We start from the raw sequence: 22,011 nt of genomic DNA on the forward strand, positions 1-22,011 counted from the left end.
TGAGTTTAAAATTACATATTATTTGAATTACACTGGTGAAAAAATATATCACTCGTGTTTTCGATTGCGTATACTTTTAGAAAATTTTTGCTGTGTAACTCCGTATTGATTTTCCATTATTCTTATATTGAGTTTTATTTGAGAAGCGTGTTTGTTTTTATGTTTGTTTTGTTTTGTTTTCTGCATCTTCGTATTTTATCGCTCACCGGTCTAGTCGTATAGGATCAACATCCTCCGGTCGCGTTTTTCTAATATTTGGTTGGTGAAGAACAACGCGAGGCTGGAACGAAGGAAAATGGCAAGAACAATATCCAGTCGAGGCAACGGGTCGGAGGATGTATCAGGTTTTTAAGTAGCCACCGTATCTACAATACCTTCAGAATTCCGGCAACTTTGAGAGGAAAAAAAATCTACAGGAGTGAGACATGACATCAGGTTATCCGATCAGTTGTTTTGCTTTTCCAGGTGCGATAAAACAGTTTTTTTTTATTAAAAATAAATTCACTTAACATTTTTTACTTTTTCAGGCTACAAAGCATGCAGCTTTTCAGCAGGCATTTACATGTTGGCTAGGTCGTAGGGTGTATTTTGTTGATTGATTGCAACAGCAGCAGATGCCTTTGTACAAAAGTGGAAGAAAAGCTGAAATTTGATGTTTTGCCACCTCATATCGGAAGTTAACACTGGATTAATCGGGAGACTTATTTGTTGAAAAAAAATCCGAAATGAAGCAAGAAGCAAAAAGAGCCAGCCTAGCTCAATGTATTCAGCAGGGGGCAATAGAGTATATCTTACTGTACATTTAAACATCAAACCATGTGACTCGGTGCGAATAATATTTCTAAATTTTGTATTAAAGTGTGGCCTACGCTTACCTTTGGTAAAAATTTATTTGTTTTGAAACTAATTTATTTGTGTATCTAAGTGAATCGTGGAATCGCGTTTTTGAAACTCGTTTCAGTAGCCATCTCTATCATGTGCCTGCTACCCAGCCGAGAGGGCAATCGCACAACCTGAACCATTTCTTCGGATTTTCCTGATTCGTACTGCAAATGAAATAAAACTCTGATAAGAAATAAAAAAAATGGAAGCTTACCTTATAAACTTTGTAAACAGGTCAAAAATGTTAAAATTTTTACAAAAATATTTACCGAACTCTCAGTCTAAGACCGCTGTTTCTGCGGCTCAGTTATTCGAATTCCTTCAACTTCTCGTTGCACCGGGTGCATTGGATATGCTTTTCCATCTTTTCAGGGCATTCTGTGAAGAAAATTCAAAATATGGGTAATTCCAAATGTAAATTTAAATTTTACTGAGGTATTTTGGCAAAACAAGTGCCCGGAAAAATGTTAGAACATTTTTCTACTTACTGTATCGGCTGCTACTATCTGTGATTTGGGTACGTTTGCTGCTGCTGCTGACCAAACGGACCAGGATCCATCCGCGGTAGATTAACTGTAACTTGGTCCTGCTCCGGCCGGAGAAGTTGCTGTTGTGATTAACGAAACGTAGAACTACATGATAATGTGCTTCAAACTGTAGAATACGATTAACCAAATTATTTCGGAGAACTCTCTGCTCCCGACGGCTGCCATTAAGTGATCTGGTCCGGTCTGAATGGTCCCGAAAATCCACACACAAATTTCCGAAAAAAATATTACCTTGCCATCATTCATAGTACGAATGAAATCAAAACAGAAAAACAAGATCACAACAAACGGGGTAAATATCTCTTTTTTAACAGATTCACTCTCTTCATTCCCTCTCTCTGTGAGAGGGTACTAGTGGCGGCTCCAAGCGGCCGTTATGGACAGGCGCTTGCCGACACAGGCCATTGACAACTCGATTGCTGATTTTCCAGCAAACTAGATCAATTGCTGGAGAGTCCAGCAATTTGAAAACCGATTGCTGATTTTTCAGCAAAAATGACAAGCACATAACCAAATGCTGAAAAATCCAGCAATTCGAAAACCGATTGCTGGTTTCCAGCAAAAATTTGGATTGCTGAACGTTTCCAGCAATTTTTTTTGCTGGAAACCGAGGCAAAAATTTACAGTGTATGCACAGACACACCCAGACTTTTTTACAAAATTGCCCAGATTTTTTATCTTCAACACCTGGCATCCCTGGCTATGAAACTAGGATAGCTTTATTCTAAACAGGTCTACCATTGCTTGGCTAATGCATCTGCAGGCAGCAAAGTATTATACCTTCTATTCAATTCTACCGAAATTGTCTCGAACTATTCCTCCCTCAGGAGGGATAGATTTGGAATTTTGCGGTTGCGGTTCATACAAATGCGATTATTTACTTCGCACGGATCAACCGCGCAGGATAACTGCAAAGTTCGAATGAGATCTGAGTCGCAATAAAATGGACTTGCCAAGAAATCCCAAGGTAGCGTTTTTGTATCTAGGTACCATTGCTTGGCTAAGGCAATTGCAGGCAGCACAATATTAGACCTTTTTTATTCAAACAAATTCTCTTGTCATTTTGACCTTCAACGGGAATTTTTTTCATCGTTTTTCCATGCATCGTAAAGATTCAATAAAAATCGAGGTTTTCGGTCCAGGAATTGAAATTTTTTCCTCGAGTTGATCCCCATTTAGAGAATTTCTGAAAACTGGAGAAGTTTTAGTTTTAGTTTTCAAGGATCTCTCAGTGACCATTCTGTAGACCAAAGCGTTTGGTCGTATGTGCGATATTGCAGTTTGAATGCAAGAAGCTTAAAAAGTCTAATTTTCAAATAATTGATGTATCTCAAGTTTCAAACACTTGAGAAGGGTTTAGTGTCATCAGATAATAGAACCAAAAATAATCAAATATTAAAATATGAAATAATTTTGAAGAAACAATTTCATTGGAGTTGAACGTTAGAAAAGTGTAAAGTTGGAGATATTCTTGCGTGCACTCAAACGTTTATTAAATTATGCACGATACTGTTAGTAAATAATTTGTAAAACACCAACCACTAAGCTAAAAAATCCATCAATTCTTTGTTCATTTGAAAAGCAATGCTGAATACATTCAAGTAATTTATCAATATAAATAGACTTTTTCCACTTATCTCCCAGCGCATCAAGTTCCTAGCTTCAAAATAAACAAAATTACTGTATTGTGTTGTGATTACTTGGAAATCCATTATGTTCATTTTCTATGAGTCCGACTGTGTTCAGCAAAAAATAGTAAAAATGAACCGGTCTAATTCCAATTCTTGCAAAACGGTTCCCTATTCCTGTCGCAAAATTACGACGAATTATGGGCAGGGGTGCCAGGTGGTTACGTCAAAAATGAGGACAACTCGAAGTTGAAAATCAGGATTTTTCAGGACACCTCTTTATTCATGAAAACAATAAGGATTTCTGCTTAGATTGCATAAATAAAGGCGCAATACAGGTGCTGTAAAATCCTCGATTTATGCAACAACAGTACGCAGCTACCGGTAGTTCTTATCGAAAAACACAATTTAAATATCATCTGAACCGAAGATTATCATCTGTTAAATGAGTTTAACTATTTTATAACCTATTTATTCGATTTTCTCATAGTTTAACTACAAATTCGATTATATTTAAGAAGTTTTTATGAAAATCAGGAAAAATCAGGACATTTTAGGGACAAATTTTCAAAAATCAGGACAACTCGAGAGTTTTTGAAAAATCAGGACGGTCTCTCGAAAATCAGGACAAATCCTGATAAATCAGGACACCTGGCACCTCTGATTATGGGGCCCGAGCGATTCGATTTCAATCGAATATTGACAAATTTATATAGTTCAGATTAGTTTGAAATCATTTTTCTAATTTTATTTCAACACTTTTCTGTCGAATTTTATGATTTTGATCGTTATATGCATTGACAGGAAGCGATAAAATAAAGAAACACGTTGGGGGAATCACTAAGTTCGTTTTACAATATGGCGGAGTGCATCAATAATTCAATTCACTTCGCGATTTCAATATCAAATAAATTAAGAAATAGTTTTAAAAGTTACAAATTTGTGATAGAAAATAAATTCACAAGCTTAAGTTTATCATGTGAAGTAGCCAATTAAAGTGGAAAGTGATTTTTCGGCTCTAAAACATGCATTCTTGAATTGCGACGAATCAGAGGGATACGACGGAGGAGGGTACACCTACCCTAGAAACTACGATGAAATTTTTTTATTCAAAAATATTTTTTGTCTAAACATCACTCAAAATTTTCTACGCGTTTCCGAGATATTTTGATTCAAATTAGTGTTGTTTGAAAGCAACACAACGCATTTAAAGGATTAACACTTAGAAACCCTTTACCACTTAAAAAAACAATGTTTTAAAGAGTAAAAACAAAAAAGTGAAGGAAAACATCAAACGATTTCTATCACTCTTGACTATAGTTGACATGAATCTGTTACTCCAATTCAAGTAAATATTCAACCGAATTAATGTCAAGATTAGAATGTGCTACCAATTGAGTCCCAACGCTTTTTGACAACGTCAACTACATGCTTTCAATATTGATTACAAAATCTGCTTCCGTTTGCCATAAGCCGTGCTACCATTCACAGCATCAAACCAGTACGGCCATAAGGATAAAATTAAATTTGAATGGAGGAAAGTCCAATAACCATGAAAACTTCCAACTTATTTGTTTACTGTATTACGCTGCTATACTGTGGGGAAAATGTCCTTCCTTCCGCAGCTGGTTTCGAGAGTTTTCAGGTTTTTTTCGCTTTATTTTGCGAACCCGACTTCTCCAGCATCACCTTCGAGTTTTGCTGCATTCTCGGAAAAGTTGTAGGTTGATCGTCTTTTTGCTTGGCTTGCCCTCCAGGGTGTTATGCGGAAAGGGGAAAAAAGCTTGTTTTTTTTTGGCTTTTTCACTACACGTGGACTTTGCAGTGACTTTATGTAGGTAGGCAAAGAAAAAACTATATGCGGTGAAAGCATAACAAGCATCATTTCAATTTTTTCCATCTCTCATACCCCTTGGCGTTTTAGAACTTTCGATGATGCTTACATTTCATCCATGGGATGTTTCAACGAGAAGCTGCATTGATACCTGCACTCGCCCAGGTAGGGTAATATTTAACCGAAACAGTTGAGAGTTGAATTGATTTTTTTTACATTCAAATGAAACCAGTAGATATGTAAAGTGGCGAGAGCAATCGAAGAGGAGTATGTGAAGCACTTTGAATTCATACATTTCTGTTCAATATTTTCATATTTTGCTGTTCGTACGATTTTATCACATTTCAAGCGGCCCATACTTTCTTTTTTTTAGGTGCATTTGATTTCTGACGTAATATTTGTTGCTGCTTAAGCGTAATATGTACGTTTACAAGACCCCTTTCAATTGATGACGTTTTAATGATAATTGTAGAAGAGAGGATGAAGGAAATGGAAATAAAAGTTTAAAAATTGGCGGTTATAATTTTACTCAAATTTAAAAGATTTTCACAAGATAGAAATTTATGTGTTGAAAAAATTAAAAAAAATACTCTTCTTACCTACAGATGAACAGTACAACACTCTGAATGGTAACAAATTATCATAGTTTGTAAGCAATAAATTGATAAAATCTCGACCACTTAGACGAATTAAGTAGGGGAGAATGAGGATACGTGGTCACTGAGGGAGGGTACTTGATTCCCTCGCTTAATCTCTAAACAAGAATGTCTTACAAATATCAAATAATCTAGAAAAATGTGCCAAATAGAACAAAACAACAATGCTATTACCTTAACAAATTAAAAAAAAAATTATCGAGTTATTGAACTTTTTTTGAAAATGTTTACAAAATGTGATTTGAAGATCTTTTTTTATCACTTTATAATGTTTCTCACAAGTAAAAATTATTATAAAAACATTTATTCCAATATGCTATTCGTAAAAATATAATATGAACTCTATAAAGCCATATTTTCAAAGCATTAGTAAGCTCTCAATTTTTTTAAGAGGCAGTTTTCCAAAATGTATTTTATGGGTATAATTTATCCCTAGAGTAGGGTTACCATACGTACTCTTTTGAGAGTACTTGTACTCTTTTTCGATCGAGAAATGAGAGTACTCTTCTTTTTGTAAAATTTAACCAAAAGTATGGGAGAGTGAGGAATCATGGGCCACTTTTTTTCGTTGCTCCATAACTTCTTTATTATAAAAGATAAAATGAAAATAAAAAACGGTTTGGTTTTCTACATTTTCAAGTTATCATAAGGTATTTTTTCCAAATTTTTATAAGTTATTTTTCTTAAATTCTGACTGTTTGAAAAAAAGCAATATTTTTTGGATTTTGAAAAATGGTGGGGAATCGTGGGCCACCAAATCCAAATTGACCAAATAACATGCAAACTTTATGAGTTAACCCAAAACTGTGATTTCCTAATTCATTTCGTTATTTTAAAGCAATTTCAGATGATGAAATAAAAAAGTGAGCTGTGTATGATCGAATAGATTCCAAAACCTGGCTCGCGAACGTTTTTGCAAAATTTCTTATATAGGATGGACAAAATATTTTTCATAACTCTTCATTTGGCATAAGAAAATTTTACAGATAGGAAAAACGTATTTTAAGTTCTTAATGTGTATAAAAACATGAAAATATAGGTGGTTGAAGAGGTGTAGCCCACGATTCCCCACAAGCTATGATTTGCAAATTGGTTGCGTTTGTGTGACTTATTGACGTTTCATTAAAAATTCCTTTTCCATGAGAAAGATCAAGACAAAACTAAGATCATAAGCGTATGAGCATATTTTTGTTATGCACTTTAGGATCCCAATCGATGAAATTAGCGGGTGTTTTTTTAATTATGTAAGTAAATTTTTCTTAATATTTTTTGCTTGATAAATAAAAAAAGCATATGATGCGTATTTCAGTCAACAACATATAGAAATATATGCACACGCAAAGCGACGACGATGACAGTTGGTTTGAGATTTTTATCTCAACACACATCTGAGATATTGAAAGTGGCCCACGTTTCCCCATGGCCCACGATACCCCACTCTCCCCTACTCTTTTTTTGTTGAAAGACATTTGATAAGAAAAACCAATGAATTCCTTCCATTTTTTGAAGTTGTTCAACATCTTATACAAAAACAACGAAAGGAATACAGCTTACAACAAATTACTTTGGCTAGCGAACGGTAGACAATGTGCAACTCGAGACCCCAAACACCCAACCTTCAGGTAGTGGTCATATCACCTCTTGTCTGCAACTCCGATTCTCTACCTTCGCGTGGTACTAGCTGGGGTGCGAGCAACCTTAGCGGAGATCGGGTACCCAACCCCGGTGGATGCTTTGGTCGCATGCAGACTGAGTCAGGGGGCTTCGTACGCGTCTGTTCTCCATGTCAGGGGCGGCGTGCGGAGTGCAACAACGTCCTGGTGGTGTTCGGGACCCAAAACAGCAACATCACGACGGTCCTCCTGCGAGATAGTGAGGTTAGCTGCGGGCCTTGCGAGCCCGTGACTACAAAAAAACATAAGCAACGAACAACGAACAACAAATTTCGGATGGAAATCGGCAAAGAACCACGCGACGAAAAGGGAATAGCGATTGGAAACTTGGAACTGCCGATCTCTAAATTTTGTGGGCAGTACCCACGTGCTCTCCAACGAATTGAAGAGCCGCAAATTCGACATCGTAGCGCTGCAGGAGGTATGCTGGAAGGGCTCCACGGTACGAACGTACCAAGATGGTCGTGCCATCTACCAGAGCTGCGGCAACACACACGAGCTTGGAACAACTTTTATAGTGATGGGAAAGATGCAAAAGCGCGTGATCGGGTGGTGGCCGACCAACTCACGAATGTGCCGGTTGAGAATCAAGGGACGGTTCTTCAACATCAGCATCATCAACGTGCACAGCCCTCACCTCGGAAGTACCGGTGACGACAAAGACGAATTTTACGCGCAGCTGGAGCGTGAATACGACCGTTGCCCAAAATATGATATCAAGATCTTCATCGGGGATTTCAATGCTCAGGTCGGCCAGGAGGAGGAATTCATACCGACAATTGTGTTCAGTGCGCACCAGCTGACCAACGAAAACTGCCTCAGACTTATTGATTTCGCCGCCTCCAAACGAATGGCCGTACGTAGTACCTTTTTCCAGCACCGTCTCCCACACAAGTACACCTGGAGATCACCGTACCAAACGCAATCACAGATCGACCACGTTTTGATTGACAGCCGGCACTTCTCGGACATCATCGACGTCAGATCCTGTCGAGGCGCCAACATCGAGTCAGACCACTATCTGGTGATGGTGAAGATGCGCCCAAAACTCTCCGTAGTGAACAACACACGCAACCGGCGCCCGCCTCGGTTAAATATCGCGCGACTGAAGCAACCTGAGGTCGCGGCAGACTACGCGCAATCGGTCGAAGCAGCGCTGCCGGCAGAGGGCGATGTGGAGCGAACTCGACGGAACGACTGGTTCGACGAGGAGTGTAGGAGGGTGATGGACGAAGAGAATGCCGCGCGGGCGGCAGCAGTGCAAAGAGGCACCCGTCGAAATGTGGAAAATCACCGACAGCGGAAGAGGCAGCGAGTCCGAATTTTCCAGGAGAAAAAGCGCCGCCTGGAGGAGGAGGAGCTGGAGCAGCTGCATCGTTCCCATTCGCCATTCGCCATTCGCCAGCTGAATAGAAACAAGTCGACTGGGAAGGATGGCATCGCAGCGGAACTCATCAAAATGGGCCCGGACAAGTTGGCCGATTGCCTACATCGGTTGATAGTCCGGATCTGGGACATAGAACAGCTACCGGAGGAGTGGAAGGAGGGGGTAATATGCCCCATCTACAAGAAGGGCGACAAATTGGACTGTGAGAACTACCGAGCGATCACTGTCCTCAATGCCGCCTACAAAGTGCTGTCCCGAATCCTACTCCGTCGCCTAACGCCACAAGCAAACAGATTCGTGGGAAGTCATGAGGCCGGCTTCATGGAGGGACGGTCAACGACGGACCAGATATTCACATTACGGCAAATCCTCCAAAAATGCTGGGAATACCAAGTCCCTACGCACCATCTATTTATCGACTTCAAAGCCGCATACGACACGATAGACCGTAACGAGCTATGGAAAATCATGGACGAGAACGGCTTTTCCGGGAAGCTGAGCAGACTGATCAAGGCGACGATGGATGGAACGCAGTGCTGTGTGCGGATCTCGGGTGAATTGTCGAGTTCATTCGAATCGCGCAGGGGGCTTCGACAAGGTGATGGTCTATCCTGCATGATGTTCAACGTGGCGCTAGAAGGTGTTATTCGACGAGCGGTGGGCGAAATGCGGGGCACGATTTTCAACAGATCCAGTCAACTTATCTGCTTTGCCGATGACATTGATATAGTCGGCAGATCATCTGCGGCGGTGGAAGACATCTACCGCAAACTGAAACGCGAAGCAAGAAGGATTGGGTTGATGATTAATACGTCCAAGACGAAGTACATGCTGGCCTGCGGATCCGAGACCGACCGAACCCGCTTGTCCAGTAATAACAAGGTCACGATCGACGGCGACGAGCTGGAGATAGTCGAAGACTTTGTCTATCTCGGCTCACTGGTAACCGTAGACAATGACACCAGCCGTGAGATCCAGAGGCGAATTATCAGCGGAAGTCGTGCCTACTATGGACTCCACAAGCAACTGCGGTCGAGAAGACTTTGCCCTCGCACGAAGTGTAACCTGTATATGACGCTCATAAGACCGGATGTTATCTACGGGCACGAGACATGGATATTGCTCGAGGAGGACCTGCGTACACTCGGAGTATTCGAGCGACGAGTGTTAAGAACCATCTTTGGCGGCGTACAGGAGAACGGAATGTGGAGGCGAAGGATGAACCACGAGCTCGCGCGACTCTACGGCGAACCCAGCATCCAGAAGGTGGTGAAAGCTGGCCGGATACGCTGGGCAGGACATGTTGCGAGAATGCCGGACGACTGTCCTGCAAAACAGGTGTTCGCTACGAATCCGGTAGGAACAAGACGAGCGGGGGCGCAACGAGCGAGGTGGTTAGACCAAGTGGAGCGTGATCTGGCGAACGTGGGGTGCCCGAGGAATTGGAGAACGGTTGCCATGGACCGAGTGAATTTTAGGAATTATGTTCGTCAAGTTATGTCGTGAGACGGAATACTATGTAAATAAATTTATAAACAAATTACTTTATCTAACTTTTTTTTTTTAATAAACATTCATTTTTAGCCATTATAAACAATGAGCGCGATAAGCGCCTTTGAGTATGCAAACAGTAATCAATATGTACAAAATCTAGGTAAAGTACAAAAATATTTTAAAATAGTTTATAATTTTCATGTAAGTAACATAACCTCCAAGACATTAACAGTAGTTGATTAAATTGGAATATCTTGGTGCCAACTAAGAGAGAGCACGAAATATGTACAGTAGAACTCCGCTCATCCGAGCCAAAATTTTCATTAAAATCCGTGTAAAAATGTGTTTTATCATCGCGATACATTGTTAAGTTTTAAATCTGAACTTGCCGGAAATGTCGATTAAATAGAAAAATAAAATCCATGTAAGAACCGAGCTTAAAAGATATCACTTTTTTTAGTCTCACGAAAATGCTTCTGTATCATCTACGAGTTCTTGTGTCGTTCCATCTTTTGGAGCATATAAATTACACGCTGTCAGATAATGCAAAAGACGGCGAGTTGCTAAATTTTCCCAAATAGATATGATGAAAATAAGGAAAAGGGATCATGACAGAACCAAACATATGTAATTATGACAATTGACTTTTTCAATTAGTTCAAATGTATAAAATTTCGTGTTTTAACAAAATGGGAGCTAAGGTTATGATGTATTGAGAGTTGAGACTTGAGCATGAGGAATTAAATTTCAATCTTTTTTTTCAAGTTCATTGATGCATTCAGCATATTCTAGTGAGTGAAGAACACCCTAATATTGCAAACTTCAACTACTCGACACTTTTCAAACGACAAATTACGTGTGAGTTTTCATTTGTAATGCACACATACCTATTTGAACTAAAACTTCTCCGGATTTCAACGTTTTTCCACCATTCACACGTTTGCGTCCGTCTGTGTCCTCTCCGAATTCCGAAGCCGTTGCCGCCGCATTCGAACGAGATGCACAGTGCACCATTATTTATTACTGTTTTCGAACAAATTTGAAGAAAACTCTAACCAACTTGCCGCACAGTTGAACCGTTGCCGAAACTTCAGCAAAACATATGGCGTTCCGGTGGAAAAACTTGCTGCCCTCATGGGGCGAAAACAGAGTGGAAAATCTAACTTCTGTAGTTTTCTCTCTTTTATTTTGGCTTTTGACTTTCGGGTTTTGCTGATTGCAACTGCCCCGAACTTGGGGCTTGGGAGGTTTGGGCAAAAGTTAGTAGACGACGGACGGCCAATTCAAGCCAGTTTGGCGGCCCGCTCGGGTGCTGTTGAACCCATTCTAGATTCGTTTTTTTTTTCGCTCTAAGGGTGCTAATGTATGTGGAAAGTTCTAAAGTCACTGGAGAAAATAAACTGCAGCTGAAAGCAAGTAATCTTGTTCGATCATTTATATCCTGTTAAGCATTCGAATTCAGGTTCCTTATATAAACTTTGCCACTGTACTGGTTCTACGTGCTGTGTGTTTTCACCAGGTTGGCCCTGTTTTAAAGCTTTCATTTAAGCTACGATGGAAAATGTTTGGCTCTTTGAATAACTTTTCTGTAGATGAATAATTTAAGACAGGTTTTGAAAACTGTTCAGCGATTGCAAATATCAAATGGATTGTAAGTTCATCTTGTTGTTTAATATTATGGCAGATTCTTAGAAAATTTAGTATTACTTAATAATTTGAAATAATCTATTTTGTCGTGCTAGTTTATTTCAATACAGTTGTAGTTTTGCCTTTCATATAGAAAAGTATAGCGAGCGGTCAGTTGAGGCTATCATTAATTAAAGGTCCAAGACCCCACTTTATATATTTATACCAATCGATTCAGCTCGACGAGTAACGAAGATGTCCGTTGATTTATATGTTCCAATTGAAACGATTCTTCCACCCTTTCTCCTATTCTGGGCTTTACAATTATGTTGAACTAGCTGACCCGGCAAACTTTGTTGAACCTGAATTTTTGAGAATTTTGAGAAGTGGATACCCTTGTGTCAGAAAAAAATCTAGAATTTATTTTATTTATTTGGAGTCTTTGACCGTGAAGTCATACAGACTTAAAGTCTTAAAATTAAAAATTAACCTAAGTAACATACAATGTATCATTTTAAAATTAAGTTAAATCACGGATCGAACGTTTAAACATCGAATTTGATACGTTAAAGTCGAACAGGTGGGAAACTTCGTTGAAAGCATGACAGCATCGATGTAGTGGATGATTTTGGCCAAAACTCGTTCTGCTTCTTGGTAGCCAGAGAAAATTTTGATTGCGTAGTTGTCGAGCTGGAGCGTGCAAATTGAGAGAATGCAATCAATAACGTTTGTTAAGATGTCGTACACGAAGATCCGTTGCAAGTACGTCCTCCTATTACTCAAAGACGTCAGTGACAGAAGACCACATCTCTCGGAATAAGGTGGTAAACGTACAGAATCTCGCCAGGGCAATCTTCGTAGTGCATAGCGAAGAATTTTTTTCTGGACCCTCTCTATCCTTTCGATGTGAACGGATTGGTAAGGTGCCCTAACAGGTCCAGCATATTCCAGTACACTTCGTATTAACGAGCAGAATACTGTTTTAAGAGCATAGGGGTCTTCCAAACTCAGTGTATTTCGGCGAAGAAATCCGAATAAGGCAAACGCTTTTGCTGTGGTTGTCGAGATATGCTGTGCGAACGAGAGCTTTTGATCGAAAGTAACTCCGAGATCTTTTATCGTTGAAACTCTTTCTAAGGTGGAGTCCCTGAGCGAATATTCGTATTCAATTGATGCTCTAGTCCTGAGAAAACTTATGCATTTACACTTTCCGACATTCACTTCCATCCCATGCGTATCACACCATAATAATAATTTGTTCATATCTTCCTGAAGCGCAATGCAGTCCACTATCGAGTCAATGACTCTGTAAATTTTTAGGTCATCGGCGTACAGTAGTTTAGTCGAGTTGAGGTAGGTAGCTATGTCGTTTATGAAAAGCACAAAGATAAGCGGCCCTAGGTGACTACCTTGAGGAACACCGGATGGCATGTCGAATTCTGTAGAGTGTGTTCCTCGGATGTTTACGTAATCTTGGCGTTTTACCAGGTAGGAATGCAGCCATTTTATTATCCATGAAGGAAAACCGTAGCGTTCGAGCTTTGTTGTTGCTATGCTGTGTTGTACTTTGTCGAAAGCCTTAGCAAAATCGATATATATATTGAATCAACTTGCATTTTTTTATTTGTTGCGGTGTGCAATTCATTTACATAGCACATCAGATTTGTCAGCGTTGATTTTTTCTTTACAAATCCGTGCTGGTATTCGGTGAGTATTGGTTTAGCTGCTGAATATAGCCTTTCGTATATCAGAGACTCGAGGACTTTGGAAAAGCAGCACAATATTGATATGGGCCGGTAGTTCTCTACACGGTGATAGTTTCCAGATTTAAGGATTGGAGGTACTGAAGCAGGTTCCAGTGGCTGGGAAAAGCACATTCAGAAATCGATCTGTTGAAAATTATACGTAGCGGTATGGCAAGAGATGCTGCGATTTTTGATACCAACGACGATGGAATCCCATCAGGACCGGGCCCTTTCGACGGATCGAGCTTACTCAAAGCAATAAACACCTCCTCAATAGTGAAATCAGGCTGTGGCAGCCTAATGTTGTAGGTAGGCAACGATTCGAAGTAGGCGTCGTCACAGTTTAAGGTTTGCGGACTATACACACTGCTGAAAAATTCGGCAAACAAATCAGCTGACTCTCTAGCAGTTCCCGATGTGCGTTCCTGGAACGTGACAGATGAAGGAACAATGTTTGTGAGGCGGCGGCTATTGATATACTTCCAAAAAGTAGAGGGATCTTGCTTTATACCACGTTCAATATTCTGAATGTATCGCTCAAAGGTGGAATTGCGCAGAGCCGCATAATCGTTCTCTAGTTTCAATAGAAGTGCTTTATTAGTATCCGTTTTGCTTCGGAAGTAGCGTTTGCGAGCTTTTCGGACCAAATTGAGGTTTGTTCGCAGTTCGGAGTTCCACCAGGGAAGTTTAAAGGGCTTGCGGTGGGTGGATCGTTTTTGGGGCGTGTGCTCGCGTAATACGCTCCAAAGCTGACTGTAGAAGGCAGATACCGCATCATCGACGAATTATAGTTCAATATACAAATAAGTTACGCTAACTTTTGGTTAGCGAACTTATTTTCTTACGGTAGCTTAAGAACGCTTAATCTATCAAGTTTCAATTTAGTTTAGCCATCATTACTATTCAAAAACTCCTATCTGACCAAGTAAAGGGTGATACGGTCAAAATTTGGTCAAGAGAAAACGTGTGTAAATCGGTGAAGCCGATTATTTAAAAAATCAAATTAAATTTCTTTTTCAAGTTTAAAATTCAGGAAAAATATTCAGTTAGGCTTCCGCTTTTCCAAATCCGAATTGTCGGGCCTTACGCTTAATCTTTGCCATCAGATTTTGTACAGCCACCTGGGGCGGAGCTCTGGCGTGTTGGAAGGGTTCTTGTCCTTGTGAACCACTTGCACGTTGTTGGCGGCGTACCACTCCATGGCCTTTTTACCGTAATGGCAAGATGCCAAATCCAGCCAAAACAGAACGGGAAAACCGTGTTTCTTCAGGAAAGGCAGCGGCAGCAGACGTTTATTGAAATACTCTTTCACGTAAATTTCTTGGTTGACAGTCCCGGAAGCTATGAAAATGCTGCTTTTCAAGCCACAGGTACAGATGGCTTGCCAAACCAGATATTTCTTCGCGAACTTTGACAGTTTCATGTGCTTGAAAATATCTGCTACCTTTCCCCTTCTTTTTGCCGTATAAAACTGCAGTCCCGGAAGCTGCTTGTAGTCGGCTTTGACGTAGGTTTCGTCGTCCATTACCACGCAGTCAAACTTCGTCAGCATCGTCATGTACTGCCTTCGGGATCGCGCTTTGGTCGTCGTATTTTGTTTATCATCGCAATTTGGAGCCACTACCTTATTTTAAGACGATAGTCCGGCTCCAATGTCTGAAAAAAAAGACTAACCTAATGTCAAGATCGCCACCAGACAAAACATAACAGTACAGTGGGAGATCTACATATACATATAGCAGAGTAAAGGACCCAAAGAGTATTGATGAGAAGTTCAATGTAATATATCAGATCCCATAGGATCCTTACCCCTATGTTTACATTGGACTCACCAAAAATGCTCTCGATCAACGTCCTGCAGGCCACCGGAGTAACATCAAATTACTAAAGAAAAAACGAGACGGTAATACAAACAAATCAATAACTACAGAAAAACAGAAAGAGAAGGACAACACAGCTCTAGTTGAACACATAATAGAGACAGGACACACTTTTAACATAGAGAAAACAAATGTAATAGACTCAAGTTTCAACAAACACACTCTCAATTTCCTCGATATGTGCCATATTTTGAATACTACAAAAACAGTCAACCAGAGAACTGCTGTCCAAAATCTCAACTCCATCCTTGCATCCGTTTTAGACATCTTACACAAATACAATAACAAAAAGATCGATAAAAAACTTGTCAAAAACATCGGTTATTAGAAAACAACGCTAGAGGAAGCTATTCTAAACAATTCTCCGTAACTGTCCTAATTTGTGTTAAGTATTAGAATATTTAAAATTTTAAATTTGAATGTAAGTCGAACTTTTTATCATATAATGCAACCAAAAAACAGCATTTTACAAAGTCACAGTGAAACTCCACCACAACACATCCGGACAATATGCTTTTACTAACGCAATGAGTAACGCTAGAAACTAAGAAATCAACAAACACTTGTTGAAAATATTGCAAATATGAAAAACAAACATTCTGTTTGAGTGTAAACTCACCGCTCAGTAGTGGTAGTCAGGGAACGAGCTGACACTTCCCGACGGGAATTTAGACCTACCCGAAAGCGATCTAAAGCAGCTTTCGGGAGAAATAAGCTCCGTTCAGAACAGGGAGAAAATGCACACAAAGTAAAAGTTATGCTATATTCTCAGGACATATTATACATACACGAACTTATGAATGTGTTGATGGTAAATAATTGGGAATTTGTTTTATATTCATTTTCTCTATTTTCGCCACTTTTTACACAACACAGTTTGAGGACAGTTCAAACCAATCCGCCGTGTTGATAAGATCACCCCAATAAAACGCTCATTATTAGCTAATCGGAAAATAAAGTGTTTCGATTTTGAAGTTAAGTTAAAGTCGCGAGTTCTTAATTCGATCCGAAATAGTGTTCCGGTGCCTAAACACATTCAATTAAATGAATTTGTACAAACAATTTCTTGAGCAACACACAATGATTTATATCAGTATTTTAAACGAAACGAAAATTGTAGTTGAGACAGACTACATGTGACCGCAAGAAGAAAAGAGAAAAATGACAACTGGTCTGAGTTCGTCAAGTTCGTTACCTTTTTTCCAGGAATTTACCACACCGTGGCATTCTTCCCTTAAGTTCGTTAGCTTGGGATTCGAGCTAGTCGAGCCAGTCTATTCGTGATTGTTGCTAAGTATACATGTATGTTTGGAAGCATTGGTAGTTTTGATCGGCTATAAAGAAAACGGGATGACCGGAACCTTCATCCCCCCTTATTCAGGATACGAAAATGTAAAAAATAAAGTGAAAATATATATAATTGATAAAATAAACGGAAGGTGAATAGCTAGATGAATGTCAAGAACTGGTTGTGAAGATGCGTCAATATACCAAATGAGAAGTGACTGCATGATTGGTATCACTGTCAACAGCCGAAGATGAATTACTCGTTTTTGGAAATGAGCTAGATCTTTCATTAGTGCGTGAGAATAAAGTGTGTAGAGTTTCAAAGGAAGAGAGTACGTCGCGCACCGAGGGGGAATGTAAAATCAATTAACAAACTAATTTTACGGAGTAAAGATCGGTAGAAAAATAATGTGTGAGGAGAAAGAAATGAAATTGGAAAACGCATGAAATTTCGGTCGGTTTCGACGGACAATTATTTATTTTTATTTACATAGTATTCCGTCTCATGACATAACTTGACGAACATAATTCCTAAAATTCACTCGGTCCATGGCTACCGTTCTCCTATTTCTCGGGCACCCCACGTTCGCCAGATCACGCTCCACTTGGTCTAACCACCTCGCTCGTTGCGCCCCCGCTCGTCTTGTTCCTACCGGATTCGTAGCGAACACCTGTTTTGCAGGACAGTCGTCCGGCATTATCGCAACATGTCCCGCCCAGCGTATCCGGCCAGCCTTCACCACCTTCTGGATACTGGGTTCGCCGTAGAGTCGCGCGAGCTGGTGGTTCATCCTTCGCCTCCACACTCCGTTCTCATGTACGCCGCCAAAGATGGTTCTTAACACTCGTCGCTCGAAAACTCCGAGTGCACGCAGGTCCTCCTCGAGCAATATTCATGTCTCGTACCCGTAGAGAACAACCGGTCTAATGAGCGTCATATAGAGGGGCGAGGGCTAAATCATCTCGACCGCAGTTGCTTGTGGAGTCCATAGTAGGCACGACTTCCGCCGATAATTTGCCTCCGGATCTCACGGCTGGTGTCGTTGTCTGCGGTCACCAGTGAGCCGAGATAGACAAAGTCTTCGACTATCTCCAGCTCATCGCCGTCGATCGTGACCTTGTTATTACTGGACAAGCGGGTTCGGTCGGTCTCGGATCCGCAGGCCAGCATGTACTTCGTCTTGGACGTATTAATCGTCAACTCAATCCTTCCTGCTTCGACAGACAATACTGATGTTTTCTGGGCAAGCACGTCTGTTATGGCCGCTGGTTCGTAGAGAAAGAGAGCGCATTTCCCGCGATTCACACGCAGGCTACTTCGACGATTGCTAGCGGTAGCTATGGTAACTAAATGATTGCTATGGTTACAATGAGGGGAAAATGGGTAGTAGTGGGTTGCTATGGTTCCTTGGAAAGAAGCTCAGCCTACTGGGATTTATCAGAATCTTACATACTCCCCTCCCAACACTATTCCAGGACTGTAAAAGAATATTAGAAAGTAAATTTCTCATTGGTTTCAGATTATCTCTTTATGGATGTATCATTTTCATCGTTTATTATTTTTTGTCAAACCGTTACATGAATAAATTGATTTTTAAAGCTCGTTTGTAGGAAATGGGCATAGTTTTGAAATCGCTCGTTTTACTTCCCCTTTTGCAGTACGAAGTGTAGCAACTCTCACGTTACCGTCAGGTCCTGGGTACACTTGCACAACGCGACCAGTTATCCATTCTAAAGGTGGCAAATTGTCTTCTTTTATTAGACACAAATCACCTTGCTTGAGATTAGTTTTGGATTTTGCACCCCGCTTTGTTCTTTGCTGTAGATTATTCAGGTATTCAGTTCTCCAACGCTTCCAAAATAACTGTAGACTTTTCTGAACTTCTCCGAATCGGGTTAGCTGATGTGGCTTAGCAGATGATAGATCAATTTCCGGTAGGTTACTTATAGGTTCACCTATAAGGAAATGTCCTGGCGTTAATGGATTTGGGTCAGAGGGATCCGCGGACATTGGTGAGATTGGTCTTGAATTCAGAACGCCCTCAATTTGTTTCAGTAGAGTCAACATTTCTTCATAGGTCGGGATCGATGATCCGAGTACTCTTTTTATGTGATGTTTTACGCTCTTTATACCAGCTTCCCAAATGCCCCCGAAATTTGGCGACCGAGGGGGTATAAATTTGAACTCAACTCCTTCTGTCGAACAAAACATACTTATTTCGGGAGCAAGCTGATATTCCAATTTCTTAGCGTTCCTGGCGATTTCGTGACTAGCTCCTGTAAAATTGGTTGCATTATCGCAATAGATTACGGAACTTCGACCCCTTTGCCCAAAGAATCTCCGTAGAGCAGCAATGAAGGCAGCACTAGTAAGACTACTCACTAGTTCTAAATGAACAGCTCTAGTGCTGAAACAGATGAACAATGCAACGTAGACCTTTAAGAACTTCTTCGTTCTTATCAAATTCTCCTTGATAGTGAACGGTCCACCAAAATCAACACCGCAAGTTTTGAAAGTTCTTGCTTCATTGATTCTAGCTGCTGGCAACTGACCCATGACTTGAGTTATTCCGATTGGTTTGTTTTTGAAGCAAGTTAAGCATTGGTGCACAACTTGTCGAGTTAGATTTTTTCCATGAATAGGCCAATATTTCATTCTCAAGGAGTAAAGAAGCCCTTGAGGTCCAATATGCAGATTTTTGAGATGGTAAAGTTTGGCAATTTGTTTTGATAGAACACATTTCGCTGGGAGAATTATTGGGTGTTTTTGGTCGAAAGTCACTCTTGCAGCTTGCAAACGCCCTCCAACTCTAATGATGCCGTCACGATCAATGACTGGGTTTAAGGTTAATAAGGGACTTGAACGTGGGATAGCTTTATTGTTAAGCAATAATTCTCTTTCCAGCTTGAATGCTCGTTCTTGAGAAAATTGAATAAGTAAGATTTCAGCCTCCCTCAATTCTTGTAGCGCAAGAGTTCCGACACGTTTTACAATATTCTGTTTTTTGGTGTTGTAGACAAACCTTAAACAGTATGCAGTAATTCTCAGGGTTTTAGTGTAAGTCGAGAACCTCTCCAACAAAAAAGTCTCGCTTGATGGTTCCGCCTTTGCAGGAGGAGCCGTGATGTCTACGAGAAGTGTTCTTGGCATTGGAAGCCATGATTCGCCTGTTCCCTTCAGGAACTCAGGACCTGACCACCATAATGCACTGGATGCTAACTTTTTCGATGACACCCCTCTGGAGATGAGATCCGCAGGATTGTCTTTTGATTTCACATGATGCCAGCACGTAATAGTTGTTTTTTCCTGTATTGATGCTACCCTGTTCGCAATAAATGTTGGCCAAGCATGTGCTGGTTTGTTGATCCAGTCCAAAGTAACCATTGAGTCCGTCCAATAATAAATACCTTGAATCGGAAACAAAATAGTTTGCTTTATCTTGTGCATCAGATCTGCCAGTAACGATGCGGCTCTTAATTCCTTTCTTGGTATGGTATCGTCTTGATTCGTCTGCTTAGATTTTGCTGGTGAAACTCTAGACTTAGCGCAGAGTAGATGAGACAAAATGTTATTTCCGTTATCTACTCTTACGTAAATTGCAGCTCCGTAGCCCGGTTTGGCAGCGTCTGAGAACCCATGTAACTCAACTAAAACCCCTGCCGATGGCACATGTCTCGGAATACTAATGTGATTGATTTCATATATCTGTTTTTTAAACCAGTTCCATTTGTCCTCCAACTCCTTTGGAAGTGGTTGGTCCCAATCTAATTTCGATTCCCATAACTCCTGCATTAGCAGTTTTCCATTTATGATAATAGGTGAGAGGAGTCCTAACGGGTCAAACACCTTTTGTATTTCAGACAGTACCTGGCGTTTCGTAGCAGTCAAATTGTCGATCACTTGGTTACTAAAACTGAACTTATCAGCGTGAGAGTCCCAAAGTAGACCTAAAATTTTTGTGACAGGGATCACATTTTGTCCGGGCAAAAGGCTCTTTTCATTTGAACCCCACTTATGCAATTCAAATCCAGCAGTACTCAAGATGTGCATCAATTGTCGCTGCAACTGTTTTAGTTTATCAAGTTCATTATGTCCAGTTAGAAGATCATCCATATACACGTCCTCCATGATGACCTAATTAGAAAATTAGTAAATTTTTTAATGCGTTTATTTATGCTTCCAAGTTACGAAATCTTACCCTTGATGCTTCGGGATGACTTTCTCTATTTTCTTCTGCTAATTGTTGCAGGCAACGAACTGCAGTGAATGGTGCCGAACTAGTGCCATAAGTCACCGTCTTTAAACTGAATGTTTTGACCGGTTCATCTGGTGAGAATCTCCAATGTATCAACTGCAGCTGTCTATCGGCCTTGTCAATTTCGACCTGTCTAAACATTTTTTTGATATCTGCTGTTAATACAAACTTCGGACATCGAAATCTTATCAATATACAAAAAAGTTCTTGTTGTATATTGGGACCAATCATCAAAGTGTCATTTAACGACATTCCGCTTGACGTAACAGCAGATCCATTGAACACTGTACGTAGTTTAGTTGTACTGCTTTCCGGGCGTATTACTGGGTGGTGAGGGAAATAAAACGTGGGTTTTGCAGGATCAATGTCTCTATCAGTTATTTCTTCCATATGGCCCATATCCAGGTATTCCTTCATAAACGCACAGTAATCCAATTTGAGTTTAGGGTCTCTAAGGAATCGAACTTCCAATTTCAAAAATTGGCTTAGGGCTGTTTCCTTCGATGAACCCAATTTCTTAACATTCTCTTTTAAGGGTAGTCTAACAATGAATCTCCCATTAGATCCTCGCTTAGTAGTTTCTTTGAACAACTTTTCACATTCTAATTCTTCTTCTGTCCAATTATGATGCTTGATCAGTAAGACTTTCTCAATGTCGTAGTTGTCGCTTTTCATGGGTGCAAGTTTGCTAAGTGTACCGCCAACAACCCAGCCAAGCGAAGTGTTCTGAATTGACGGTAAATTTTGATGAATCTTGTCGTTACCTTTTTTGAGAATATCAAAGAAAATTGACACTCCTAATAATCATCACTTCCATCTGTACCGTTGAGCCGTCAACACGTACGCCGGAGCATCGTATCGTTGCTGTGTACCTGCAGGAACATTTTACATTATTTATTTTTTCCTTACCTGTATTTCAATCAGCACTTTTCAGTGCTAAAATTATTTTCATTTTCTTTTATTCATATTTTCTCTTTTCTTTCCAGCATGGGGAAGTCTTCGGCCGGCTCAAGGGCCGGAAGAAAACGGATTGCTGAACCTAATCCAGGGCCATCTGCCAAAAAAGTTGAAATTTCCAATTCATTCGATGTCCTTCATAACATCGGTGATGAGGA

The 22,011-nt window shown here is 40.3% G+C and overlaps 1 protein-coding gene and 1 long non-coding RNA gene across 2 annotated transcripts; both read right to left on the bottom strand.

Annotated features, from left to right (window-relative positions):
* Positions 1–901: 901 nt before the first annotated feature.
* On the bottom strand, positions 902–1,753 carry LOC129758442 (uncharacterized). The gene is made up of 3 exons (XR_008739986.1): positions 1,371–1,753; positions 1,152–1,260; positions 902–1,046 (listed from the first exon to the last, which is right to left on the bottom strand). It is a non-coding gene; the product is annotated as an uncharacterized LOC129758442 (long non-coding RNA).
* Positions 1,754–18,198: 16,445 nt separating this feature from the next.
* LOC129756347 (uncharacterized) lies at positions 18,199–21,679 on the bottom strand. The gene is made up of 2 exons (XM_055753205.1): positions 20,840–21,679; positions 18,199–20,775 (listed from the first exon to the last, which is right to left on the bottom strand). Exons 1-2 carry the CDS (start codon positions 21,569–21,571, stop codon positions 18,235–18,237), a joined length of 3,273 nt encoding a protein of 1,090 aa, XP_055609180.1. The 5' UTR covers positions 21,572–21,679; the 3' UTR covers positions 18,199–18,234.
* Between the last annotated feature and the right edge of the window lie 332 nt (positions 21,680–22,011).

The sequence above is a fragment of the Uranotaenia lowii genome, chromosome 3 (genome assembly GCF_029784155.1).
Source record: "Uranotaenia lowii strain MFRU-FL chromosome 3, ASM2978415v1, whole genome shotgun sequence".
Taxonomy (NCBI): Eukaryota; Metazoa; Arthropoda; class Insecta; order Diptera; family Culicidae; genus Uranotaenia; species Uranotaenia lowii.